Here is a 16,635-nt window from a genome sequence, read left to right as displayed (position 1 = left end):
ATGCCGCAGAGCAACTAAGCCCATGCACCACAACTACTGAGCCTGTGCTCTAGAGCCCGTGAGCCACAACTACTGAGCCTGCATGCCACAACTACTGAAGCCTATGTGCCTAGAGCCTGTGCTCCACAACAAGAGAAGCCACCGCAATGAGAGCCTATGCACTGCAACAAAGAGTAGCCCCCACTCGCTGCAAATAGAGAAAGCCCACGCACAGCAACAAAGACCCAACGCAGCTAAATAAATAAATAAATAAAATAAACACTAAAAAAGAAAGGAGCTAAGAGCCTCCAGTGTGGTGGTATGAAATGGGACAGATGCATCCACGGAGACTAGAGGCTTGAAGGGGGATATGTGGGACAAATTTCATACAGCCAACCTAGTAGGGAGCCAAAGGTTACCATAGACAAACATTTTTATAATTATCAGAAAATTTGAGTTGCTTCTAGTTTGTCAAGGGAGGGAGGTTTGGTGTATTAAAAAGGCCATCCAGCATTTCTCCCTGTATTCTGCAAGGGAAGGGGAAGGGCAGACCCCACCCCAGGGAATTCTTCACTGAACATAGAGGTTAGCTGGGCAACAGGGACCTCAGTGGACTGAGAGGCTACCATGCTACAAGGAGTGTCAGGCCAAGTCTCCTGTGTTGGTGTCTGACTGAGACAGGAGTCCAGAAATTCTGTGTGAGTGCCCTTTGCAGACTGGGTACAGAGGGGCTTGTCCCAGACCACCCTCTAGGAGACCCTTGTTTGGTTAGGACTGCTACCCTTTGAAGGGAGGCACTGATCCATTGGTCCTTTCTTTCCCAACTGGCCCTTTCAGCATTGTTTCTACCTTTTCCAGTGAGCTCTAGCTGTAATTATGAAAAACTTTAATAAATTTAGTCCTGTAATAGAAATAAATTGTGTTTGTCAAAACCCATAGAGAGTATAACACCAAGAGTGAGACCAGATAGAAACTATGGACTTTGGGTGATGATGACGTGTCAACGAAGGTTCATCATGGGCACAATGTAGCACTGGTGTGGGACATCTATACTGGGGGAGCCTGTGGGGTGGGGGCCTCAGGGTATATGGGAACTCTGTACTTCCTGCTCAAATTTGTTATGAACCTAAAACTGCTCTAAAAAATAGTCTTTTTTTTTTTTTGAGGAACTGTATGAGAGCTCTTTGCTCACCTTGACCTCCTTGAATCCCTAGACCAGCATAACCTCCTTCATTTGTTTTGAATAGAGTATTTGCCAAATATTAAGGGCAAACTCAGTAGAGAGTTGGAGCCAACAATTCAAGAAATTTCCAACTTTCGAGAGTGTCTTTTTTTTTTTCCAAATAAATAGTTAGTTGGCTTTTAATTGGAAAAACAGAGGCTCAGTATTGCATCCTATTTGAACCCTATTTGGTGTTTCCTGACTAGGCCTCTCCCCTAGACAGTGTATCAGAGAAAAAAATGGAACCTATTTTTTGAAGCTGGAATGTAAATTAATTGTCTGTTATCCTCCTCACATTCCCTTCATACCTATGGATATCCAAATGGTTTTAATCAAAATTAGATTCAGAGCCAATATTACAGTTACTCTTTTTAAAAATAATGTTTTTCCCCCTTGCCACAGAACTGACTTTATTTTTATTTATTTACTTATTTGGCCACGTGACATGGCTTGCAGGATCCTAGTTCCCCAACCAGGGACCGAACCTGTGCCTCCTGCAGTGAAAGCATAGAGTCTTAACCACTGGACCGCCAGGGAACTCCCACCACAGAACTAACTTCAGAAACTGTGAATTAACAAGAAAAATAAAACAAAAGTTACAAATAATCCAAATGCCCATTTATAAATACTGTAGTGTTTTGTTCCTTTTGTGTACAAACATACGCATGTGTGTACATATATACTGGGAAAGGGTCATATTTTAACTAGATTTTTTTTCAGTTAATATGGGCATTGGTCCATGGCTTTGCATATTCTTTCAAAACATCAGTTTTAGGACTCCCCTGGTGGCACAGTGGTTAAGACTCTGTGCTCCCAATGCAGGGGGCCCGGGTTCAATCCCTGGTCAGGGAACTAGATCCCACATGCATGCCGCAACTAAGAGTTCACATGCCACAACTAAGGAGCCGGTGAGCCGCAACTAAGGAGCCTACGAGCTGCGACTAAGGAGCACACCTGCTTCAACTAAGACCCATAGCAAACAAATAACTAGTAAAATAAATAAAATTTTAAAAAATAAAAGATAATTGGAGAATATTAGAAACAGTTAAAAAAAAACATCAGTTTGGGCTTCCCTGGTGGCGTAGTGGTTGAGAGTCCGCCTGCCGATGCAGGGGACACGGGTTCGTGCCCCGGTCCAGGAAGATCCCACATGCTGCAGAGCGGCTGGGCCCGTGAGCCATGGCCGCTGAGCCCTGCGCATCCGGAGCTTGTGCTCCGCAATGGGAGAGGCCACAACAGTGAGAGGCCCGCGTACCGCAAAAAAAAAAAAAAAAAAAAAAACATCAGTTTTAGTAGCAAATTATATTCCATTTTATGGGTATACTACAATTTATATCAATCTTGTATTGTTGAACACAGAGCTTATTTCTTAACTTATGCTTTTTCAGGTGATACTGCAGTGAAGACTCTTGGGTATAAATCTTGGCACAGATCCATGATCATTCTCCTTCTAGTAAACACCAAGAGGTGGAATTGTGGAGTCAGAAGGTACACGCCTGGTAAAGACTTCAGCACAATTAACAAATGACTTGAGAGGGAAGCACGTCACAGCCCCAGCAGCAATGCATGAAAACTCCATGTCCTAAATCCTCGTCAATATTGGATATTGAGTTTGACAGGCTTGGCAACACTAGCTTAGTACTGAGAAAATTAATCAGCCTGAAATCACTGCACCCTAACTCTGTGTTAAAACACAAGAGAAGTATGTGTCCTGGTTCTGAAGGAATTCACAGAATATGGGCCAGGTTTTTCCTAGCTGAACCACTTACTTCCCTGCTGTTTGGCTCTGGAAGAGTTATTTACCCTCTTTGCCTTAACCTTGCCTGCCAGCTGTGAGAATGAGTATCTGGACTGAATTTATCATATTCTCATTTATATTTGTATTATATGTAATATATAAATGAGAATATATATATATATGTTCTTATTTATCCTCCCCAAGTAGACACAAATATATATATATAAACTAATAACTATAATATATATACAGTTAATATATACAGGGTTCAAAAGCGGTTGTCACTGCCACTGCTGTTACTACTACTACTACTGATTATAATAATCATTGAGATGGCTCTGGGTAGACACTTAACAAATGTTAATTACCACTTACAAGCTGTTTAACTTGGCTTAGAAAAGCTACACCCTCTCTCCAATCATTAGCTTCCCCATCTGTTCAACGGAACTAAAAATACCCATTTCCTAGGATTACTGTGAGGATTATAGGAAATGAAACAATCAGCTCAGTACCAGGAATAGAGAAGGAAGTTTTCTTCCTTTAGGAATATTTTAGAAACCGACTTCAGAAAAATAGTGCATAATGCCTGATAATAAACAACTCAGTTTCTTTTGTGAAGAACTCTAAGATCAGGGGCTGAATCAGCAAGAGCTGGTGAAACTACATCTTTACCCTTTATCCTCCTTTTTGGAAAAGTTATTCTTTCCAAACATCAACTCTTTTGGCCTGATGTTCAGGTGCCTGTCACTGGGTTTGCCTGGCTGATGGCAAAAAATCATAGGAAGGCTGAGGTGCCAATATAAGAGACCGAAATAAGAGTAGGGATTAGGTGGAGAAGAAGGAAACTCTTTCTCCCTATGTTCTTGCTTAGTTAATACCTAATGGCTTTTTAAGGGGTTGCAAGTATAGTTTAATAAAGATGTGCCAATATCTAGCAACAGGCACTCTGCCAACATCATAAGTCCCTCTGCACCTGCTCTGGCATAATAACTTTGATAAGAACTACTCATTAGTGAGCACCTATTGTAAGACTCTATAATCCTTCCAACGACCCGATTATTCCAATGAAGACACAGCTATTCAGAAGACATAACAATTCAGAGCCAGGACTGGGACTCATGTCTGTTTGCCTTGAAGTACATGTTTTTCCTTGTCTACTTTCTTTCTCTTCCTCTCCTCTTTCTCCTCTAGTACTTTTCAGATTCCTGCCTTTTCCTTCTAGCCCACCCGGATTTCAGGCCCGCCTTTGTACCCATCCCAGGTGCATCACCGATCCCCATGGCTTTAAGATCTCCTGTTCCGATGGCCCTGCACCTGGCAGACTGAGAGGGATGCCAGCTGCTCTTTCTTTGCAGGGCACAGAGCTCTGAGTAGAACACCAAGATGTGCAGGAACCTGGAAGCTGAGAACCCTTACATATTTCTGAGTCTCTGAGTCATTGAAGAAAAAGAAGGTACTTCAGTGAAAAGGGCTCAGCCTTACTAGGAAGTATAAAGGAAATATTAAAGGTACTGTGTTTTTAAATAGTATACTTAGCGAACTTGAATACTTTTGGCTAAAGTAATTTCATATTGTGACCGAGGGAACTGGGTGAGTTCAGTTAAGGTACTATGAGGAGACAGGGGCATTGCATTTAAACAGACCAATGTTTTAACAGTTAAGATTATTTTTTATCTTTGACCTAAAAGAGACAAGGATACTCAACAGGGAAAAGATAGTCTCTCAATAAACAGTGCTGGGAAAGCTGGATATTCAGATGCAAAAGAATGAAATTGGACCCCTATCTTACGTGACTTACAAAAATTAACGCAAAGTGGATTAAAGACGTAAATGTTAAGATAAGAAACCATAAAACTCCTAGAAGAAAACATAGGGGGAAAGCTCCTTGACATTAGGCTTGGCAAGGATTTTTTTTTTTTTTTTTGATATGACACCAAAAGTACAAGCAACAAAAGTGAAAATAGGGGCTTCCCTGGTGGCGCAGTGGTTGAGAGTCCGCCTGCCGATGCAGGGGACACGGGTTCGTGCCCCGGTCCGGGAAGATCCCACATGCCGTGGAGCGGCTGGGCCCGTGAGCCATGGCTGCTGGGCCTGCGTGTCCGTAGCCTGTGCTCCGCAGCGGGAGAGGCCACAACAGTGAGGGGCCCGCGTACCGCAAAAAAAAAAAAAAAAGTGAAAATAAACAAGTGAGACTATATCAACCTGAAAAATTTGTGTATAGTCAAGAAGCAATCAACAATATGAAAAGGCAACCTATGTAATGGCAGAAAATATTTGTAAACTACATATCTGATAGGGGGCTGATATCCAAAATATATAGGGAACTCATACAACTCAACAGCCAAAAAAAAAAAATTCCCACCCAAATAATCCAATTAAAAAATGGGCAGGGACTTCCCTGGTGGTGCAGTGGTTGACTCCGCACTCCCAATGCAGGGGGTCTGGGTTCGATCCCTGGTCAGGGAACTAGATCCCACATGCATGCCGCAACTAAGAGTTCACATGCCACAAATAAGGAGCTCATGTGCCACAACCAAGGAGCTGGAGAGCCACAACTAAGGAGCCTGGGAGCTGCAACTAAGGAGCATGCCTGCCACAACTAAGACCCAGTGCAACCAAATAAATAAGTAAATAAATATATTTTTTTAAATGGGCAAAGGGTCAGAATAGATGAATAGACATTTTTCCAAAAGATATTCACATGGCCAACAGGTACCTGAAAAGGTGCACAGCATGACTAATCATCAGGAAAATGCATTTCAAAACTAAAATGAGATATCACCTCACACCTGTTAGAATAGCTATTACCAAAAAGACAGGAGCTAAGTGCTGGTGAAAATGTGGGAAAGAGGGAACTCTTGCTCACTGTTGATGGGAATGTAAATTGGTGAAGCCACTATGGAAAACAGTATGGCAATTCCTCAAAAAATTAAAAATAGAACAACTATATGATCCAACAGTTCTACTTTTGGATATATACCTGAAGAAAATGAAATCACTATGTTTGAAACTGAGCAGGACCCTACAGGGTCTTCCTGGGGAAAGACACCAACCTGTGTCCTCCATCTCTTATTTAAAAAAAAAAAAAACTTTAGCCTCCTAGGCCTTCCAAAGAGCAAATATAATCAGAAATACAGAAACAAAGGAAAGCAATCAAGCAAGAGAAAATAATAATAGTTTAACTATAAAACAAAGTCAATGACCTTTAATTTCTCCTCAGAAGCTATAGATAATATCCTGATCCAGATCTTTGAGTTGTTTTTCAGATATTAAAACCCCCACAAGATGGAAGAAGTTGACTGCTTGCTGAGCACTAGCATGTAACCCCCAGATGAGCTGGAGTGTGAAGATTGATAATGCTGACCTCTGTAACCTCATCTGATTGCCTCACCACCCACCAATAAGAAAATTGTCTGTGAGCTGATCACACACTCCACAATCCTTTCCCTCACTTTGTCTTTTAAAACTCTTCCCTAGGGACTTCCCTGGCAGTCCAGTGGTTAAGACTCCGTGCTTCCATTTCAGGAGGCACGAGTTCGATCCCTGGTCAGGGATCTAAGATCCCACATGCTGTGTGATGCGGGAAAGAAAGGAAGAGAGAGAGAGAAAGAAAGAAGGGAAGAAAGAAAGGAAGGAAAGGAAGGAAGGAAGGAAGAAAAAAAAGAAAGAAAAAGCCGTTTCCTAAAAGCCATCAGGGAGTTCAGGTTTTCTGAGTATTAGCTGCTTGTTCTCCTTGCTTGTCACCCTGCAATAAATGTTGTACTTTTCTTCACCAAAACCCCGTGTCAGTAGATTGGCTTTGCTGCAGGCAAATAGACCCAAGTTTGGTTTGGTAACGTCTTAAAGAGATATCTGCACATCCACATTCATTAGAGCATTATTTACATTAGCAAGGACATGGAAACAACCTAAGTGTTCATCAATGGATGAATGGATAAAGAAATTATTATACACACAAGTGCACGTGCATGCGCACATGCACGCACACACACACACAGAATGGAATATTATTCAGCCATTAAAAAGGAACTCCTGGGCTTCCCTGGTGGCTCAGTGGTTGAGAGTCCGCCTGCCGATGCAGGGGACGTGGGTTCGTGCCCCGGTCCAGGAAGATCCCACATGCCGTGGAGCAGCTGGGCCCGTGAGCCATGGCTGCTCAGCCTGCACGTCCGGAGCCTGTGCTCCGCAACGGGAGAGGCCACAACAGTGAGAGGCCCGTGTACCGCAAAAAAAAAAAAAAAGGAACTCCTGGTTGCCATATGATCCAGCAATCCCACTCCTAGGCATCTATCTAGACAAAACTATAATTCAAAAAGATACATGTGGGCTTCCCTGGTGGCACAGTGGTTGAGAGTCCACCTGCCAATGCAAGGGACGCGGGTTCGTGCCCCAGTCCGGGAAGATCCCACATGCCGCGGAGAGGCTGGGCCCGTGAGCCATGGCTGCTGAGCCTGCGTGTCCGGAGCCTGTGCTCTGCAACGGGAGAGGCCAGAACAGTGAGAGGCCTGCCTACTGCAAAAAAAAAAAAAAAAAGATACATGTATCCCAATGTTCATTGAAACACTATTTACAATAACCAAGACATGGAAACAACCTAAATGTCCACCAAAAGATGAACGGATAAAGAAGATGTGGTGCATATATACAATGGAATTACTATTCAGCCATAAAGAATGAAATACTGCCATTTGCAGCAACATGGATGGACCCAGAGATTATCATACTAAGTGAAGGAAGTCAGAAAAAGGATGACAAATACCATATGATATCACTTATATGTGGAATCTAAAATATGACACAAATGAACCTAACGATGAAACAGAAACAGATTCACACACAGAGAGAACAGACTTGTGGTTGCCAAGGGGGAAGGGGGAGGGGGAAGAGAAGGATTGGGAGTTTGGGATTAACAGATGCAAACTATTATATACAGAATGGATAAACAACAAGCTCCTACTATATAGCACAAGGAACTATATTCAATATCCTCTGATAAACCATAGTGGAAAAGAATATATGTGTATAACTGAATCACTTTGCTGTATAGCAGAAATTAACATTGTAAATTAACTATACTTCAATAAAATAAATTTTAAAAAAGAGAGAGAGAGATGCCAGAGACGTTACTTTCTCTCCCTACCAGGTGAGGTCACAGTGAGAAGGTGGCCATCTACAAGCCAGAAAGGGACAGCTATCACCAGAAACCGACCATCGACCATGCTAGCATCCTGATCTTGAACTTCCATCCTCCAGAACTGTGAGAAATAAATTTCTGTTTCTCTGGAGGACCCTGACGGATGCAGCCATCTCAGCTTTTTGAGGATTTACTAAGTGTCAGTCACTAATTCTACAGGGGAAAATGGAGTGAGAGTCTGAGCCACCCCAGAGAAGTGCCACACCCAGTGAGGTAGTGGGCAAACGTCAATGGGATCCCAATTAAAGGACTTGAAGTATTCTCCAAGGCCCAGATATTAGAAAAGGAGAGACGGTTCTCTGTTTTACTTAACATGCCATATTAGACATGTGATTGAGAACTGATTATTACTCTGGGCTTTAGTCATGTGTTAGTAAAAAGGTATTACATTTTGTCTTGAGGAATAAATTGAAATACATGCACAATGAACAGTAAATTTTGTCTGTGATGTTTATGTAGGTATACTGATCCAGGTGTGCCAGACTGACATTATGCAGTAGATACCTGTGACAAAAACATTTACTGTTCACCGATGATCCCACCCACATTTCCCTGCTGCCTTTCAGTTAGACAGGTCATGTGACTAGTCCCGGCCAATGGGTTGTGAGTAGAAATGACTGTGTCAAACCCTAGACCACAACAGAGAAAAAGGAAAGTGAGTTCTCCATGCCCTTTCTTCCCGCATGGCAACAATGGGAGCCCTCTTGTTTCTCATGTTACAGCCACAAGATGTTGGTGTGTGAGCCGTGCAGTGTCTACGTGGAGCGAACCTCCCACAGATCTTCAATGGACATTAAATGTAAGCAAGTGGGAAACGTAGTTGTATTAATCCATTGAGATTTGAGGGTTGTAATATGTTACTGCGTCATAGCCCAGTCCATCTTGACCAAATACAACTGTGGATGTCACTAGGTGTAGAGATGCAAATCCCTGGAGTCACCTTTGGAAGTAGACCATGGCTTATAGAAAACAGGTTGGGGAAGCCTCTTCAGGAGTGAACGTTTAAATGCTAATTAGACTGGGGATGAGGTTGCACAGCCTTCCAGCTGGTTTTACCTAAATCATGACTAGTCACTCCTTAGGCAATTTTCTGGAATGGTATATGAGAGTAACAGAGAAAAGTTTCTCATATATCTTGTGAAGTCTATGGGTGGGACTGATGTACTCCATGTTAATACTGAAGCCCAGTTGCAGATATAATTATGAACATCATGTGAGGGCATACATTATGGAATAATAAGTCAATTGTAAGCAAAAGTTGACGTGACCATAGTTGTTCTTATTGGCTGACAGACAGAAGTGTCTGGATCACAATGCCAACTTATCCCTTTAAGAAACTTCTTGAGCAGATGAGACACACTGCTAAAGAATCTTTGAAAATGAGACAGACTTTAATGTTGTAAGTGACCCCAGATGAAAATTTGAGTGGCAGAGGTTTTTTTTTGACACCTCAATCTCTTTATGATGGCAATAATTGGCATGAGTCCCTGCCTTGGTTGCATTCTGGGGTCATGCACAGGAGAGCGGGAATATGTTCCACTGGACTGAAAGTCTTGTTGGTGATGGGTGCTCCCAGGCTAGAGCATCCCAACAGAGAGCCTGTAGCAAATGGCTATGCAAGATAGGAATCAAAGGCGGGAGAGAGAAAAGGTCTCTGTGGGAGTCATCAAACGTCATGCTGGGAAAGGTTGCCTCTGATCAGAAACAAGATGTGAAAACTTGGTTTGTAATGATCCCAAAGCTGTCAGCAGCAATGAGGCAGTGGGAAAAAGCCTGAGAAAGCCACCTTTGGCTTGCGGACCTGGAGGGAGAGTGATGTTGGAAGCCTTAGCAGATTATTGCAAATGACATCAGTAATGTGAAGAAACTGATGGGCCACTAGGGGCAGGGGTGGGAAGATACCTGGACAAACTGTCACTGCTAGAGTGTGGTGGAGGCTGCTTCAAGCCCTGGTATGAAATCTAGTGCGTAGGGCGGGCCACCAAAACCTGGGGAAATAGGCACCCCCAGCAAGGTGGCACACTCCTACTGCTAGTTTACAGTAATTACTCCTGCAGAACAATTCTAAATTCATGAAGATATTGCTCATTATGTTTAGAATTTGTAATCACTAGCCATCCCTCCCAATGGATTCCATTTAATGGAATCACATGGGAAGGCATGAATTGCTTGAGAGTATCAGTTCTGAAATGAGCAGCAAGTGTACTGGAAAGGCCACCGTTGTCCACTTAAAACAGAGGCTGTGAACAAGGGCCTCAGAGATACTGGTATCGTGGTGAAGGAGAATTAATGACAACAAAACAGAAAGTGATAAGAAAAAGGTCAAAATGTGTCAGTAGGTGTGCCCTCTAAGACTTATACGTAGAGTGGCAAACAGAATTATCTAAACTATTTAAGGTGAAGTTTGGTGGATCTCTTGCTGTTGGATTCTGATCTCCTTCAGTAGCCTGGTGGCATAGTGGAGAGGGTTCATTGTGGAGGACTGGGCTTTAGTACCCTGAATAAAATCAAAAAAAGGAATAAGCTATTCAAATGTAACTGCAGACCTCCACGATATTGTGCACCAGAGGGAAAAATATTAATGCTTATTGATGAGAGTTTTGTACTGCGAAATTAAATACAGTTAAATACTACCTGTAATATGGGTAGTATTAGTACATTTATAGTATGACTTTATTTCCTGATGTAATAAGCCTTATGAGTCATGTACTTTTTCCAAGTTCTGTTTGCACAACAAAGTTCGGGCTGTATTTGAGATGTAGTGGCCAACTAAAGCAGGCACCGTTGATGCCCTATCTAATATCCCCTAGACTCACTTCTGAGTTCACCTGCAGCTGTGGTAAAGAGCTTCCAGTGTGATTGCAGCTCCCCATTCCAAGTGCCTGCTTCTCTGCCTGAGAGCTGTCTGAAGCATCAGGGGAATTTGCTGAGACACACACAGGAGCAACTCAAAGGATAAGACAGTTAATGTTCCAGAAACAGGGTTTCCCTGGTGGCGCAGTGGTTAAGAATCCACCTGCCAATGCAGGGGACACGGGTTCAATCCCTGGTCCAGGAATAGCAACTAAGCCCATGCGCCACAAACTACTGAGCCTGCGCTGCAGAGCCCATGAGCCACAACTACTGAGCCCACGTGCCACAACTAGTGAAGCCGGCGCACCTAGAGGCCACGCTCCGCAACAAGAGAAGCCACCGCAGTGAGAAGCCCGTGCACTGCAGTGAAGAGTAGCTCCCGCTCGCTGCAACTAGAGAAAGCTTGCACACAGCAACGAAGACCCAACACAGCCAAAAATAAATAAATAAACATTTGGGGAAAAAAAAAGTTCCAGAAACAATTCCTGAGAGTTGGGGAAGGGAGAATGCTGGATTACTGCCCCAGCCTCCCAGCCTGCAGTGGAACAATTCTGAGATGCCCTCTACACAGTCTCTCAGAGAGTAATCAGAACAGTTAAGCCCTGGGACTTCCCTGGTGGCACAGTGGATAAGACTCCGTGCTCCCAGTGCAGGGGGGCCCAGGTTCGATCCCTGGTCAGGGAACAAGATCCCACATGCATGCCACAACTAAGGAGCCTGCAAGCCACAACTAAGGAGCCCATGTGCTGCAACTAAGAAGCCCGCCTGCTGCAAGTAACACCCTGTGCAACCAAATAAATTTATAAAAAGAACAATTGAGCCCTAATCATGCACTGTGCTAATCTGCTCATTAATGCACTGTTTCTTAGCCTTTCTACCTTCCCTGTCTCATTTTCCCCACACCCACATGTGCTTCCTGGGATCACCTGGACCCAAGTCCCTGTATCAGGGTCTGTATTAGTCAGGTTTCTCCGGAGAAATAGAACCAGTAGGATAGATAGATCAATCTATTTCTCTATATCCATATCTATAACTCCACGTCTATAGCTATATATCTATATCGACATCCACATCTATATCTATGTATCTATATAGAAAGATTATAAGGAAATAGCTCACGTGATTATGGAGGCTAGCAAGTCTAAAATCTGCAGAGCAAATGTTGCAGTTCAAGGCCAAAAGCAGGCAGGCTGCTACAGGCCCAGGAAGAGTCAATACGCCAGTGCAATGGCTGTCGGGCAGGAGAATTCTCCATTACTCAGGGGAAGGTCAACGTTTTGTTATATTCAGGACTTCAGCTGAATAGATGAGGCCCACCCACAACATAGAGGGCAATCTGCTTTACTCAGTCTACTAGTTTATATGTTAATTTTATCCCAAAATACCCTCACAAAATACTCAGGATAACATTTAACCAAATATCTGGGCATCCTGTGGTCCAGTCTAGTTGACACACAAAATTAACCATTACAGGGTCCGATTTGGGGGAAATCCAAACCAAGGCACCAAGCATAGCTCATCAATTTGGAGAAGTGCCCCTTGTAACGAGAGTAGAAACCTCTAAGGAGAGTGTTTTATGTGGACCATACACCTCAGGAACCATACGTGCACTCTCTGACCCCTTGTCCACATTCCAACACATAGGCTTCTGGCCCACATTAAGGAGGCATTTTGGCCAGAAGGGAAAACCAGACCTGGTGTTGCTGTCCATGAATTTGAGACAGAAAGACTCCTGGTCCAGGATGGAATGAAAGCTTTGCTGTGTGGACTCTGCCTGACAATTGCCCTAATATTCAGTTACATTTTGTCCCTCTCTGGACCAGGCACTTAGTCCCACTAATAGGGTGGTCCACCGATTGCTTACACCACCTACCTACACCATCTTGCGTTGCTCCTGGTTGAGCCCAAAGCAAGCGCCAGTAGCTTAACCGGCCCCCATTGGTGTTGCTGTCCGTGGTCCTGACTGAAGGAACAAGCCTCTGCGTTGACACCTGTTTTGCTGTCCATGGTGCTGCCTAATGATTTTTTTAAAATAAATTTATTTTATTTATTTATTTTTGGCTGCGTTGGGTCTTCATTACTGTGCACGGGCTTTCTCTAGTTGCGGTGAGTGGGGGTTACTCTTCACTGTGGTGCGCCTGCTTCTCATTGCAGTGGCTTCTCTTGCTGCAGAGCATGGGCTCTAGGTGTGTGGGCTTCAGTAGTTGTGGCACCCAGGCTCCGTAGTTGTGGCTCATGGACTCTACAGCGCAGCCTCAGTAGTTGTGGCACACAGGCTTTGTTGTTTCATGACAATGTGGGATCTTCCCAGACCAGGGCTCGAACCCATGTCCCCTGCAGTGGCAGGCGGATTCTTAACCAGTGTGCCACCAGGGAAGTCCAATGATTCTTTTTTTATGCTCAGGTAAGATGCTGCATATTGAAAGGGCAGGTTTTTGAAACATAGACTAGAATTCAATGATAAACATAAGATTTTGGCTCTTGCTGATGTGTGTTATAGGATTTAGTGCTCTGGTGTATGTGTCCCCATTCAAACTGAAGAATCAGTATTTTCTTGCTGCCCCATATTCCCAGAACAGGTTCTAGGATTTAGCACAGTTGATGGGAAAGAGCAGAGCTAAATAGAGAGCAACCAGGGCTGAAGCTTGCAGGCTATTAACCACATCAGGGGAGTCACGATCCTTTGGAAACCCCTGGTTTGGAATTTTCCTCTTTTTGACTTCCTATGTCCAACCTAGCAGAAAGTCTTGTGGATTCTATCTTCTAAATAGCTCTTAGATTAGGCTACTTCATCTCACCTCTGCCAACACTTCCGACAATGATGACCATCACCACTACTACCATCACTACCTTCACTCTTCTAATTACCATTATTTCTTGCTGGGATCATCCCTTTAGGATAAAAATTTCAAAGTGGAATAACTAAGTGGAAGTATAGGTACGTTGTTTAAGGGTTTGATAGAATATCTGTACCAAGGTGCATTTCCACCAACCTTGTAAAAGAGGGCCAGAGCCACTTTCAGGTGGCAAAAGAGCTATCGGCAATACATTTCAATTAAAGATTGACCAAAAGAAATACATTAAAAAACTAAACAGGGAGTTCCCTGGTGGTCTAGCGGTTAGAATTCGGCACTTTCACTGCCGTGACCTGGGTTCAATCCCTGGCGGGGAAACTGAGATCCTGCAAGCCAAAATTAATTAATTAATCAATCAATTAAGTAAGTAAAAAACATAAAAAAGCTAATGCTTACAGAGCACGGCTGGGCAAGTGTATGTGGTGCTTTAAAACAAACCTGCTTTAAAAGATCACAAAAACAAAAACAAAAACAAACCTTTTGTGGTACGTTCTGTTTTCAGATGGAATAATGAGACACAGGTCAAGAAACTTGCCCAAGTTCAGACAAGACCCTCGGAGAAGGTCAGGTAAGCTTTCTGAGACCACACAGCAAGCCAGTGGCGCAGCAAATACTGTAGCCGATGTTTGTCTCCCCCTCTCCTGCCAAGAACTGCCAGGGGTCCCTGAGAAAGCAGAAGATGGGGAAGAGGGAAGGGAGAAGGCTGCGTCTGCGCGCGTGCTGGGAAGCGGGGGCTTCCAGGGCTGAAGGGTCGCCATAGCGGGTGTGATGCAATCACGCCCGTGCTGCGTCAAAGGGCGGCTCCAGGGATGCGGGGACTGCAGTAGAGCTGGTCCCCACCGCCGTCCACCTCGCCCCTGCCGCCCACCGCGGCTAACCCGGCAGGCAACCGCTGCCGCTGGCCTTCGTCCAGCGTCAGGACCACCGCCCCGGAGCCACCAGCGACCCCGACAACATCTCTCAGCCACCGGCGACCCTGACAACTGCCCCCAGGTACCGGCGGTCCCTGACAACCACTCCGAGCCACCGGTAACCCCTGACAACCGCCGCCAGCCGCCCCCCCCTCCCCGGGCGCCCGGGGGGCGCCATGAAGTCGGCGGTGAGCACGCGCGGTGGGGTGTCTGGCGGCCGCGGGGGTGGCTGCTGGGGCGGGGGGCGAGGAGGCGGGGGGCGAGGAGGCGGAGGAGGAGGCGGGGGCAAAGGAGGAGGCGGGGGCAAAGGAGCAGGAGGCGATGGCGGCGGCCAGGGGGGCAAGGGCGGCTTCGGAGCGCGGACGCGCGGCTTCGGAGGCGGCAGGGGCCGGGGGCGCGGTGGCGGAGACGGCAGGGACCGCGGAGGCGGCGGGCAGCGGCGTGGCGTGGCCAAGAGCAAGAACCGCCGCAGGAAGGGGGTCACCACGGTATCCGTGGAACCGCACCGGCACGAGGGGGTCTTCATCTACCGCGGAGCGGAGGACGCTCTGGTCACACTGAACATGGTGCCCGGCCAGTCAGTGTACGGCGAGCGGCGGGTCACGGTGACCGAGGGCGGCGTGAAACAGGAGTACCGCACGTGGAACCCCTTCCGCTCCAAACTGGCCGCGGCCATACTGGGCGGGGTCGACCAGATTCACATCAAGCCCAAGTCCAAAGTGCTCTACCTGGGGGCCGCCTCGGGGACCACCGTCTCCCACGTCTCCGACATCATCGGCCCTGATGGCCTAGTCTACGCGGTCGAGTTCTCCCACCGCGCCGGCCGCGATCTGGTCAACGTGGCCAAGAAGAGAACCAACATCATCCCAGTCCTCGAAGACGCCCGGCACCCCCTCAAGTACCGCATGCTCATCGGGATGGTGGACGTGATCTTTGCTGATGTGGCCCAGCCAGACCAGTCCCGCATCGTGGCTCTGAATGCCCACACCTTCCTGCGCAACGGGGGCCACTTCCTCATTTCCATCAAGGCCAATTGCATCGACTCCACCGCCTCGGCAGAGGCGGTGTTTGCTTCTGAGGTGAGGAAGTTGCAGCAGGAGAATTTGAAGCCTCAAGAGCAGCTGACCCTGGAGCCCTATGAGAGGGACCACGCTGTGGTCGTCGGGGTCTATCGGCCCCTTCCCAAGAGCGCCAACAAGTAGCAACCCAGCTCGGGCTGTCCCTGAGATAATGCCTGAGACTGTGCTGTGTTCAGTGTTACTATATGTGTGTTTTCTTTGTGCACCGCTTTTCTATTAAATGGCATAAAGAAACAGTACCCAGGTGTATCAGTGAGGCCAGACTCAGTTATCCCCAAATCTCCAAATCCCTCCCCGCAAACTCTAAAATAGCCAAGATAACAGGTGATAGGGGTCCATCAGGGATCAGCCTGGGGACTGTGCTTACTCCAATCACTCAGGGTCCTGACTCTTTGGGGCCCCTCTTCACTCGACACAGGGGCAGGGAAAGAGAGCTGGGAAAATAATGAGCTTATAAAATCCCCTTTGGAACTGAGGGGACAGTTCTTACACATTGACCATGTCACGTGACCAAGCCTGACTCCAGGGAGTAGCATTGGATATTGATGGACAGTAGTATAGTCTAACACACCCAATCTGCCTGACTCCAAGCCAGAGTCCTAACCATAATATATATTTAGTACTTTACTCTTCAAGGAAGCCCTTTTGCATTCCCTAGTCTGTGTAATCAGCACACCAGCCCCAAGATGGCTTTGTTACCATTACCCTTTTACAGGGGAAGCCACAGAGCTTCTGAAGGTAAAGTGGTTGCACAGCCAGTAAGGAGGTAGAACTTAACTGCCAGGCTTTGCGCCTCTAAATTCA

General features: G+C 45.8%; 1 protein-coding gene across 2 annotated transcripts; it reads left to right on the top strand.

Annotated features, from left to right (window-relative positions):
* Positions 1–14,928: 14,928 nt before the first annotated feature.
* FBLL1 (fibrillarin like 1) lies at positions 14,929–15,960 on the top strand (the record flags this gene model as incomplete). 2 transcript variants are annotated; one of them, XM_081230786.1, is made up of 2 exons in its annotated part: positions 14,929–15,060; positions 15,268–15,960. In XM_081230786.1, the coding sequence occupies 2 exons, from the start codon at positions 14,929–14,931 to the stop codon at positions 15,952–15,954; spliced, it is 819 nt and encodes a 272-aa protein (XP_081086912.1). In that variant the 3' UTR covers positions 15,955–15,960. The 2 variants fall into 2 exon arrangements, with proteins under 2 accessions (XP_081086912.1, XP_081086911.1); XM_081230785.1 differs by having other exon boundaries at positions 14,929–15,960.
* Between the last annotated feature and the right edge of the window lie 675 nt (positions 15,961–16,635).

This window comes from Mesoplodon bidens (genome assembly GCF_964165515.1).
Source record: "Mesoplodon bidens genome assembly, chromosome: 4".
NCBI classification, from domain to species: domain Eukaryota; kingdom Metazoa; phylum Chordata; class Mammalia; order Artiodactyla; family Ziphiidae; genus Mesoplodon; species Mesoplodon bidens.
Note: the sequence above shows the minus strand (reverse complement) of the source record. Positions and strands in the feature narration are given on the sequence as shown.